This window comes from Ammodytes marinus (genome assembly GCF_949987685.1).
Source record: "Ammodytes marinus genome assembly, chromosome: 17".
Lineage (NCBI taxonomy): Eukaryota > Metazoa > Chordata > Actinopteri > Uranoscopiformes > Ammodytidae > Ammodytes > Ammodytes marinus.
Genome location: NC_137221.1, coordinates 11,259,522 through 11,271,785, shown reverse-complemented (window position 1 = coordinate 11,271,785; position 12,264 = coordinate 11,259,522). Strand labels below are relative to the sequence as shown.

Sequence of the window (12,264 nt, the reverse complement as noted above, 5' to 3'; positions counted from 1 at the left end):
TCATAAAAAAACTATGCCAATCCTATCTATATTTATGCCAAAATGAAATGAACAAGTGATATCTGTGGTCATCTCTATGCAAGGAGTCAAGAGACTGCAGTTTCATACATTCAAGTAACTGCTACCATCTGGTTCAATATATATTTTTTCGGTTGCAGGACATTTCAATTGAGAAGTTATCAATACACTACTTTAAATCTGGCTGTGTAGTATAAGGGATATGAAACTCACTGTGGATCCCTTGTCAGTGAGGTAGCTGATCCCCTCCTCTGGCCCGATAGCCAACTCCACCTGGATCACCCAGCTGGACTGTGAGAGAGAAGAGGAGGATGACAATGTAAAAATGTACAAGTTTTCATAATATCAACTCAAAAACGACATGCATTTCCTGTTGCCACCAAAAGGGGTCGGCCTAACACAAGCAGTCATAGTTTTATCAGGACACATACATAGCAGAGTGGAGGCACAATGCAATCAAACCTACCCCTAGGGCACATTTGAAGCACTCTTTGTCGTAGCGGTAGATTGGTGCAAGGATCTCCAAGAACTTGAGGATGCACTGCTCATCGTCGAGATTGGCCACCTGCTTGAACGTCTGCTGAATCAATTTACGGAGGTTTTTAGCCTGAGGAGAGAAGAGAGAAGCTCGTTGGAAATATTTCTGATATACTGTAGATACATAGATAATCCAGGGGGGAAAAAGTACAGGACGCAAGATGGGATGTGCGTGCGTCTGTGTGTGTGTGTGTGTGTGTGTGTGTGTGTGTGTGTGCGTGCGTGCGTGCGTGTGTGTGTGTGTTGCTGCAGAGTGACAGAGACACTAAGTGGGGAATACATGTGATTGATTAATAACCCACTCTGGTCCCGATCAAATTGACCTCACACCACTTCATTCTATGAGGCCACTCTAAAGTTCAGATCAATATCTAAAACAAAGCCACAACACATTGATTACAATAAACACTCAATTACACATCAAAGTCTGCCCATTATTATGTAGTAGTCCATCGAACCTAGATCTCACAATTTTTATGCATACAGATTTTATTTGTGTGTGTGTGTGTGTGTGTGTGTGTGTGTGTGTGTGTGTGTGTGTGTGTGTGTGTGTGTGTGTGTGTGTGTGTGACAGTTGGCATCACAATTGCAATTTCTTCCTGATGTATTTAGGTCTGTTATGTGGACAGATGGGGAGATGAGAAAGAAAATCTGTCTAGGAACATTGTTCAATCATTTACAATCCTCTCTATACTTCATCACTCTGGTCATACAGATGAGAAAAACCCACAACTATATTCAACGTTGTGTTTAATCCTCTTCATCGAAAAACATTGTGTCTTACATGAAGAGGAATTCACCCGCGACAAAATGACCTTTTTAAGCTCTTTTTCACCACTGTTATCACTATGAGCATTTCTACATATATCTATGCACAGACATGCAGTATTAATCAGTATTTAAATGTACACAGATGACAGAACTAAATTGAGTGAACGTACACATTCACACATGCACACTTACAGACCAGAAAAGTCCACAAACTATAAATAGCTCTCGGTATATAGATTAAGATGAAAGATTAGAGGAGATTTAGTGCACTACAGACCAGGCTTTAAAAAAAAAAAGAAGCATGCATGGATTTACACTAGATTGGTCTAGTCACATTAACGTCATTCTAGAGAAAAAAACTGTTTAACTATTTAGATTACAGGCAAGAAGCAATCACAAGTATTGATTTACTGAGGTTAAATCCAGCACAAGGAATTGAGCGATGTCAGGTGAGTCTAATGAGGAACATAAATCACTAGATCAGAAGATGAACAGTGTGTGGCCTATAAGCTCTATCTGTAAAAAAAGGCTTGAGTTTGTGTACGTTTTTTTAGCTTTAGAGCCCTGTTGCCAGTTGTCTGCTCATTAAGACTTAAGGATTCCAAAAACTACGAGCCAACACACATACACACACACACACTTATCTACAATGTTCCTGTGCATTCAGCTACAGTATGCGTGTGTATGTGTGTCAGCGGATAATGCAGCTAACGTGATTACAGAATATATGTGTATGCGCTCATGCGTGTTCCTTGGCTCTTGATAGGATCAATGTTTTAATTCCTCGAATTCCACATCAATCTAACACACACACACACACACACACACACACACACACACACACACACATACACACACACAGATAGTGACATAGTTTCCACCCTTCCTGAGAGGAAGAGGAAATACTGAGATAGTACCGAATACTTTCGCCCACCGCATCACTGACTGTGGCTGTAAAAAGAGGCCTGACCATTACTGTAACTCAGCTGACCAGTCACAGACAGTGCTTACACAATATATTAAAATATGTTGTAAAATATATTATACATGTAGGCTACAGTATATTGTCCATTCACAGAAGCAAGGAGCTGTGTGTGTGTTAGGTCTATGTGTTAAATCCGCTGTAGTGGCTGGAGATCATTGGAGTTTTTCCTCCTAGTTTTATCTTAATAAGTTGCTTTTATGTCTCTAATTTGCAGAATAGTCCAATGTTATGTTGAGTCATAGTGGCTTCCATAGTAGTTTCCATTTCAAATGATTACATTTACTTTATCAGTCTTCTGCAGCGCAAGTTATAAAAAGCATTTCATTGGTCTTGGATATTAGTTTGGACATCGAACGGTTTCAAACTTACCAGGTCTTTGTGTAGGTAAAAATTTAAGAATAAATCTAAAAAAATAATGTTTTAGACTGAATCCTGTTTTTTTTTTATTAAAGTTGAGATGAATTAAAGTCTGAGTCCGATAAAGAGAGAAGAAAAGACTGCTTGGTTCAATCTGGGCTGTTTGTTTAAACTTTGATCTCTAAAGCAACTAAAGGTCAGTGAGGGTAAACCTGCTGCCCAGCCTGTCAATATGAATGAACTGACTCCGCTCTTTATGACGCTTTCATCACATCGGTCACTGTTTAGTGTTTACTACCACAGCCATCTGCTCTGCGGGTGTGTGTGTGAGTGAGTGAGTGTGTGTGTGTGTGTGTGTGTGTGGCAGTAGAGTCCATTGAGGGTGAATAATCCCATTAAATGACTACCATTCTCTTTGACCGGAGTGAGGGGCAGAAACATAAAGGACAGCTGCTGCGCTCTATAACACACATCTATGAATGTATGTAGAGCAGGTGTGTTAGACACTTCATCCTTTGCTTAACAATAACAAAACATTTTTTAACTGCTGGTATATGATATAATTAGTTATGCATAAAAATGACTTAAAAGACAGACAACAAACTAATTAGGGCAGCAGGTAATGGTTATTTTTATTTTTTGATTATTTTATCGAATAATTGATGAATTCCCATGTTATCACATTCTTTCAACATAATAAATAAAAGGCTCATTCTTGAAGTTAATGACGGTAAATTTAAGTAGCTACTAACTGTAACTCTTTTCTGTCTGATGTGTTGTTAATGTCCAAATAAATATAAGAATTCTTTAAAAAAAAACATCACTACCAATGTCTACACTCAAGTCTGATTTGGCAAGTGGTGGATGTTTGACTGCACACGTGTGCATCACGGCCGATAAAACAGGCCCCATGGGAGATTGTGTGTGTGTGTGTGTGTGTGTGTGTGTGTGTGTGTGTGTGTGTGTCATGTCTGCAAATAGAGCAGAGTGAGAGAAAGAGGAGAGGAGGTGAAGTAGGTAGGTGGTGGGCAGCTGATGAGGGGGGAGTCAGTGGGGCTTGACAGACGGGGGTGGGAGGGACCCCAGAAGGAGACGCACATTCACGCCTCCCCCTCCCTCCGCATTGTTGTAAGGAGAAAGTGGGTTTAAACATGACCTGAGGGTCGCAGGCACACACACACACACACACACACACACACACACACACACACACACACACACACACACACACACACACACACACACACACACACACACACACACACACACACACACACACACACACACACACACACACACACACACACACACACACAGTTTCTTTCCTCTGCAGAGCATCTGTCTGGCTGCATGCTGACATCAAAACCTTTTCAGGTCACTGTGCCTTTCCTTGGTGCACGCCCAGCCAAACCCCCCCCCCCCCCCCCACACACACACACACAAAGCCTCCCTATAAACGCGTGGCGTAAATTTATCACTGACACAGACACTGCTCATTATGCAAGCACACCCAGCCTTCACATACAACCATACACAAGCAAAATCTGCAGAAATACAAATTGAGATTTTTTTTTTTTTTGCTCTCCTGTAAAACAAAAGCTCATTCATAGACCATGGATTACTGTTTTCTTGTTACATATGATTATATTACATATGATTTGGCCAAACTTCAGATTATGTGATTTTGTATTCAGTGTGATTTGACTATTGACATAAAAAATTATGGAAATGACTTTCCAAGTTTTGGGTCTTGACCATGTAATCGGACGTTTACATGAAGAAGCGAAAAATCAAACTCAAGCTCTCCATTCATCTAAACTATTCTGGTAAATTAGTTGGCCAAGAGTTTATTTTAATCATGTTGAGTGTTGGACTGCTTGACACTATCAGCCAGACAACATGTTAAAAAAAAATTGGCTCAGAAATGCCTTCACTTTACATTATGGTGCTGCTCATAAAGCCGCAGGGGTTTGGTTATTTCTGGTTCGGTAACTTGGGAACTGCATACTGCAAGTTAGAAAAAAACAGATCAATCTCACCTTGACAGAGTCCAACAAGTCTTTGGGGAAGAAACGCCTCAAACCAACGTCTTTCCTGTGAAGACAGATAGAGAACGCATGTTTATTTGACTATAATTACACCGAGGAATGTTAATGGACAAGAATTTCGGTCTTTATCTGATCTCAGCAGATTATTTTTTTCTCTCTCTTCATAGAAATGACAGACACACTGATACAGTTAGGCAGACAGGCAAATGACGACAAAAAGCAGAAAGCTATGAGTAAGCGCTGACTACAGGGCACTAGTCATGTTTTCCTAAGAAACAAGGGAGAGGGAAAACAGAGAGAGAGAGAGATAGATAGAGAGAAGGCGGCTAGAGAGACAAAGAAAGATGTTCAAAGCTAAAACAGGAAGCTAGCTAATGTCTCAAACTCTTCTGGAGAAGAGAGGAACAGAAGGGGAAGAGGAGTGGAGAGAGAGAATGAGGGAAAGCTTACATCATCCTTCCTTTCTCTCCATTTCTCCAACAGAAGATCAAATAGAGTCGTATCATTATAGTGTGCGGTTAACAACGGGGTTTGGGATTGTACTTGAAGAGCAATTCAGAGTGTGTCGAGGAAAAATTGTAAATCACAGGAGAAAAAAGTGCAACAAATAAAACTTTAAGATGTAGCTTCCATGTGGTTGTCTAAACTGCCAGCCTTTAAACATTCCCCCTCGAGAGCAAAACACATGTGTGCAACTACTATTATTTTGCCCGGGGCTGTCCATCATCGTGTCTATTAAAAGGACAACTTTATAAAAGATGCCGACGTTGCGCCTAAAATTTTCTCTCTCTCTGTGTGAGTGTCTCTCTCTTTCTCTCTCTCGAAATCAAAGCAGTGTCCGTCAAAGGAGCAACAAGGAGAGAGATGAAGGACTCTCTGAAAGATGACACAGACCGAGCCGACCTCACAAAAGGAGCACCGACAAAAGGCCCGCCGATTACACGCTGTTCTGCATTAGCTCACAAACCACAAGGACTGCAGCAGCCAACTGCCGCCAGCTGATCTCTCCAACACACAACACATGTTCAAGAGGAACTAACCATTCGGTCCTAAAAAACAGACACAGCGTGGAAGATACAAACAAAAACAAACAAGCTTATAGTTATCACACTTGTTGAGGGAAATATATTTGGAAAATAAACCGAACATATAACTTTTGAATAATGTTTCAGACGTGTCGGGGTAATAACAGCTATGATATTGGTCCAAAGTATGTGGAAATCTGGTATTTTCTTGAAAATCATAATAATGAATAATTTGAAAAAATTATGGTACCTTTAAAATGAGGTGTTTAGTTATGGTCATTTGCTATTTGAAGAACAACAAAAAAGAGATTAAGAAATAAATAGTTTGAATTGCTTGATCGTTCGGCTTTATTTAGCTGAACAAACAACGCACACAGATTTCTCCAACGGCAACTTAAAATGGTAAAAAAAAACAGCAACTTATAATGGGCCCACTGCACAAAGTGTATATTTGGCCATAGATGCTCAACAGAAGCCCAACAGCTCTTGATGGCCAATACAACTGTAAGCTTGGTGTGTCAACGCCAAAACAGTTGGTTTAAATTATGCATGATGACACGACACATTTTTTTCAATCAACGGAGAGAGGGAGCTATAGAGAGATAGAGAGAAAAAAAGACAAGAACACAGGAGAGAAAGACAAAAATAGAGGACAAGAGCGTAGAGAAGAGAGACAAGACCGACAGAGAGCTACTGGAGGGGACTACGGAGAGAGACAGAGAGATATCGGTGGAAAAACATAGAGGGCTTTCTTCTCAGTTAATTGGAGAGCTCGTTAGGACACGGAGGGAGAAAGACGGACAGAGAGAAAGACCTCTATGGAAAAGGGGCAGCTCATTAGAATCAGACTGCTAGAGCCAAGTCTCGTTAGGAGCAAAGTTTGTTCATTCTCTTCATCAACCAGGGAGCCAACAACATAGACAGAGAGCGCCCACATAAACCCTACAAAAAATAATGACTATTGAACATTGGCTGGTGGTGTGAAAATAATAAATTGTAGCTTGTCCGTGGAGTTTATTCGCACCAGTTAATGTGAAAAAAAATGTGAAATTGCAGATGGACTGAAAACAAAATTTAAGCAACACATGACTTACTCCAGTAGTTCATAGTTGGATTTCTTGTCCAGGGCGTTTCCTCTCATCTCTTTGAAGAACCTCCTGGAAATAAAAAAGTGTCACACAAGAGAGAGAGAGAGAACACAGTCAGTTCCATCCACTGCAGACTCACCCACATTAAAAAAGGGACTACTTTTTTTAAATTTTTATAAATGTGTACCCAAAACTACTAAATTTTTTAAATTTCAGTATAAGAGGGATTATTTTTTGCACAACTTTTGGCTTGTGGCCTCCGTAAGGGGTCATAAAGAATATCCAGGTTTTTAAGTTTAAATTCAGTATTTGAATGAAATATAATTTAATTTAGAGCTTTTTACAGCAGCATAAATGTAGTTGTTACTTTAAATAATGATCAAGGACAAATATTGTCAATCACCTCAACTGGTAATGTACAGTCATGGGTTTAACTTATGGCGCTAGTTCAGGGAAATACTTCATTACATATGAGTTTGGGATCGTTTCAAAGTGTCTTAAGTTATGAGAACAAACCTTTGTTTCTGATGTAGAAAGACAATGAGAAAGTCTAGCAGTGTGTAGAACTTGGAGCACATTGTAGTTTTAAGTTATTCATGAAGAAAAGCTTTCAGAATGAGCCAGTGTTCTGTAGCGAGAGAAGGTCCTACCTGATTTCTAGGCAGCCCAGTTTGAGAGCGACATCTTGTTCCACCTGTTCCCCCATCTCCATCATGTAGTCATTCTTCACCTGGGAGACACAAATCATTAATGCACACCAAAGAATACATATGTTTCTTCAAACAACGACAACAAATGGCGAACAAGCCAATAAACCTACACACACACACACACGCACACACACACACAGTCTTCTTGACCTAGATTACCAAACGGCAAACACACACACACACACACGCACACACACACACACACACACACACATGCACATGCAGTCCTCTAGCAGTGCCATATGTCTTTGTGCTGGCTAGCTGCTGGCAGAAAATAAAATATGTTTGTGTGTCAAGGTGACTTGAGTTTTTGTACAATGTGTGTGCGTGTGTGTGTGTGTGCATGCTTGTGCGTGTGCGTGTGTGTGTGTGTGTGTGTGAATGTGTGTGTACCTGGTGGTAGAAGTAGTTGAGTGTAGGTTTATCTTCCGTAAACTGCTGCACAAAGCATTTTGGGAGATACCGGATCCTTAACTCGTACCTTAAGAAAAGAAGAAGAAAGGGAATGTCAGTGTGGTATGAAGAGCTCGGCAAGCAATACCATTTATCTCCAACTTAAATTGGATGTTTTTGCTTTCATATTGTAAAACCAACTGCAACTTCATTGTCCACGGGAAATAAAGTGATATATTTGAGTCATCTTCTAGTTTAAACATCACAATGAATTGGTTTAAGACAGAAGTGGAGAGCAGAGCAGAGCTCAGGACAAATAATGTTTAATTAACTAAAGGCACAAGGTGATTAAGAGTAGTCTGGGGAGAGACAGAGACAGAAGGAGTTGAGGAGAACATTTTATATGCAACAATGCAAATCAGATGAGTGGAAAAAAGAGACAGAGAGAGTTGTGTTGACACGGTCAGACAAAGCAGGCATCTGGTTCTCTCTCTCTCTTTATGCTCACCACAGTGCAAAAGGCCTCTACCTCACAATAGCATTAGCACTAAGACCGCCACCATAAACATAATATATACCAGTGCATTATCATCCAAACTGCCAAACAAACACACACACAGCCTCCCATCACCACACAGCAGACAGGCTGCACTATTTTTCATGACAGTGTTTGCAATGAATCACTTCTGAGACTATGTTACACAATAGGGGCAGACGGCTAAGGCTAAACCATCTGAAGAGACGGGTGACTTCGACTACACTAACACATAAGTCATGTTCAATGTCTAGGAAACTGGTTATAAAGTGTTACCACCCAGTACTCATTGAATCTTCTTTTGGACTACATTTTGTATTTGACACACACACACACACACACACACACTCTCTCTCTCTCTCTCTCTCTCTCTCTCTCTCTGTGTCTCACCTCCACTCCTCGGCTGGTCGTGCCTGTTCATAATTCTCTCTGACGTGGGACACGCCCATATCTGGGTGGAGCCAGTGCACCTGCTCTCTGGATTGGCTGTTGCTAAGACGCAGGCCGAAACAAGACGTCCAGCGCACTTTGTGGATGTCCAGAATCTTCTGGATGATTCCCTGGAAGAGACAGAGAGAACCAATTTTAGTGTGCTATACTTTTTATTTTTTACCCAGCCACTTCCCATTCATAACATTACATAACCTTTAGGTTTTAAGACTAAGAACAGCAACACAAATGTAGTTGAGATTCAGCCGATATTACTCTTAGCACTGGTGTTTCAGGCTAAACAATTTGACAAAGCATTTTCCTCTTTATCTACAGTGGTACTGCCCTAGTTGTGGTGCCCCCTCTCAGTTTGGTGAGTGCTTAATAAAACAACAGTCAGAAGTCAGTCTGCCATTCCTTAATGTGCCCACTGTGCCAATGTTAAATGTCTGGCATCAGGTCAATGAGGACATGTGTCCATGTGTGTTTCTAGGTGACTTGAAGCGATTAAATGTGACATTCCCACCCAAACAAGTAGACACACACACACACACGATAATGCTCACTGAAGCATGTGTGTTGCCATGTAAAATGCTAGGGGGGTCTGACCCAGAAAATAAAGGAGAGGAGAGGAGAGGAGACGAAAAAGATTTGCGATGACATATTCTGTGCGACCAATGAAGTTTGAACAGTGCTAAGAAGCGTACTATTAAGTAAACCTATACTAGAACACACACATACAGACACTAAGGGTGTATTCACACGTGCCGTGTTTAGTTCGGTTGAAACAAACTAAGTTGCACTTCCGCCTTCGGTGCGCATCTTTCAGGCAGGTGTGAATACAGCAATCGCAGTCGGGGGCGGACCAAACAAGCGCTCCGAGACCCAGCTGAAGAGGTAGTCTCGGTGCGTTTCCAAACGCACTCTGCTGCAGTTCGTTTGTGGTGTCAATTTGTCCTGACTTGATCCGACCCAAATGCAGGAAGCACTGTGCCTTCTCTTTTTTAATAAATTGCCGTCAGCTTCACAATATGGGAAAGTGTTGTTGTCGCCATTGTTAGGACGATAAGTTGTGGTTTGACCGGGAGCCCAGAACAATATATTACATTTGATAGACAGGACGCGTAAAAATGCTGAATGTGTTCAGCGATCAGATGAAGGAGAGGGGAGCGTATCCCGCACAGTGCCAACAGGTTCACGCTGTGCAAGAAGTGTGTGTTTTTATTTTGCTTCCCATTTACGGGACCGTCAACACTATCCCTGTGTCAGTTTGGCGCTGAACTGCGCCGAACTGACACCCAGCTGATACACAGCTTAATCATCTGAGTGTCGGCATGAGCCTATTCTTCACGCGAGCCGCGCATCCAGCAGCAAAAATACAGTAAAAATGATGTTTCACATCGTAGACTACAAGCCACATAACGTGGCATTGTCATAGGGCTTCATATTATAACTAGTGGTGGGCCGTTATCGGCGTTAACGTGCTGCGTTAACGCAAGACTCTTATCGGCGATAAAAAAAATATCGCCGTTAATCTCTTATTCCACCTCCTGTTCGGCTCAGGGGAGATAATAATAGCCGGGGGCCGTTGTTGACACTTGAGGAGCCTTTATTCTCTCACACACCCGCCGCTCTCTCTCTCCATCACTTGCCCACGACACAATCGGGTATTGGAACGCAGGGTGGGTGTGTGTGGCCACCGGTCGCCACGTGACTATAAGTTTCCAAGTTTTAAACACTTCTATCTCTTCAACGTCACCGTACCCGAATCCTAAATATCCCCTTAGCAGACGCTATATTTCATCGGGGGGAAAACTTTGTTTTGCGCCACAGTTCGGCCGTAATGCTGCTGCTGCACACACACACACACACACACAGACACAGACACAGGCGCACACACACACGCTGCATGTCAGAGAGGTGCGCTACCAAAAAGACGAGAGGAGCGGTTGGAGCAGTTGGAGCGTTTAGAGACACATGCGTGCACATTTATTTACATAAAATCGCAATCGCAGTCATTTGTGCAGTTATGTAAAATGTTTCACTAAGGAAAATTACAGAAAAAGTAACGCACAGTGACTTTGATGAGTAACTTTAATCTGATTACTGGTTTGGAGATAGTAACGCGTTAGATTACTCGTTACTGAAAAAAGAGGTCCGATGCCGGTAACGCGTTACTAAGTAACATCTTGTTGAACATTATTTATTTTCATCACCAATTATCATAGTAGAACAGCTTCCTCAAGCAGATGAGCCCCTGGTCTGATGCGCCACAGCTTGAGAAACACGTTCTCAAAGGCTTACTTTGAGTCATTATTTAGGAGCACACACATATTATGAATGAATTCAAATGAGACATTTTAATCTAGATTAATCTAGATTAATTCCAAAATTAATCTAGATTAATCTAGATTAAAAAAATTAATCTATGCCCACCTCTAATTATAACCATATGAAACGACAATAATTTGATTTTTTTCTTCTTTATTTATAGGCTAAATGTAGGCCTTTTTATTATTTTTAACCCCATATTATGTCAATTATATATTTCGCTGTTTTTACTTCGTTCTTCCTGCTTCTCTCCACCCCAGAATGTCTGTCCAATGAATGAATGACCTCAGATCACATGTGGTTTTGCTTCGTAATGCTGGTTCACTTACAAAAGAGGCAATATGAAAGTGGACCACGCCAAACAAAAAAATCGAAACTCTATTTGGTCTGGACCAAAGCAAGTGCACTAGCGGACTTTCCCTGTGTGAATACACCCTAAGACAGTGTGCCCTGAGGTTATATGTATTTGCTAGGAAACAATTCTCACTGTGCTCAGCGTCCTTTATTAGAAAAGAATGCTTGAACCTTGAACTGAGAACAAACAGCAAAGAAATCCAACTTTCAAATCACTGCTGGGGGGTAAACCACAGTATATGGACGCAGTGTCAGGAGTTCTGAATATTTCCACTGTGTGAATGGTGTAATGTTCAGATTTAGTAGAATGCTGAGGACATTTGATATCTTTATGGTTTGACAACCCATTGTCTGCCTATCTAAAGCCTGATGCAGTGTAACAGATGTCAGCATTTAGCTCAATCCACCACTAAGCCTCAGTACAGCCTCACAGAGCTGTGAACATGGCTGGAGAATTGTACGTTTGTTTAAAATTGGAAGCTCTATAATATGATCCATTTTATAAGATGTACGTCTTTAGCAGAAATCAATGGGCTTGGGGGATGAGGTAGGAAACCCAGGAAGAGATGGCTCTTTTCTTTTCATGGGAAGCGCTGACAATAGGAAGAATCTATAATAACTCCACACCTATCTATAAATGTATTTGGATGGATGGATGGATGGATGGATGGATGGATGGATGG

General features: G+C 41.2%; 1 protein-coding gene across 2 annotated transcripts in view; it reads right to left on the bottom strand.

The window, feature by feature from the left end:
• ptk2aa (protein tyrosine kinase 2aa) overlaps positions 1-12,264 on the bottom strand; it is a gene marked incomplete at its 5' end in the record, with an annotated part of 58,028 nt that overhangs the window by 25,377 nt on the left and 20,387 nt on the right. For both annotated transcript variants that reach the window (XM_080045441.1, XM_080045440.1), the window contains 7 exons: positions 232-309; positions 485-625; positions 4,708-4,762; positions 6,836-6,898; positions 7,480-7,559; positions 7,933-8,020; positions 8,858-9,027. In XM_080045441.1, coding sequence (XP_079901567.1) covers positions 232-309; positions 485-625; positions 4,708-4,762; positions 6,836-6,898; positions 7,480-7,559; positions 7,933-8,020; positions 8,858-9,027 — 675 coding nt within the window. The remainder of the gene's footprint in view (positions 1-231; positions 310-484; positions 626-4,707; positions 4,763-6,835; positions 6,899-7,479; positions 7,560-7,932; positions 8,021-8,857; positions 9,028-12,264) is intronic.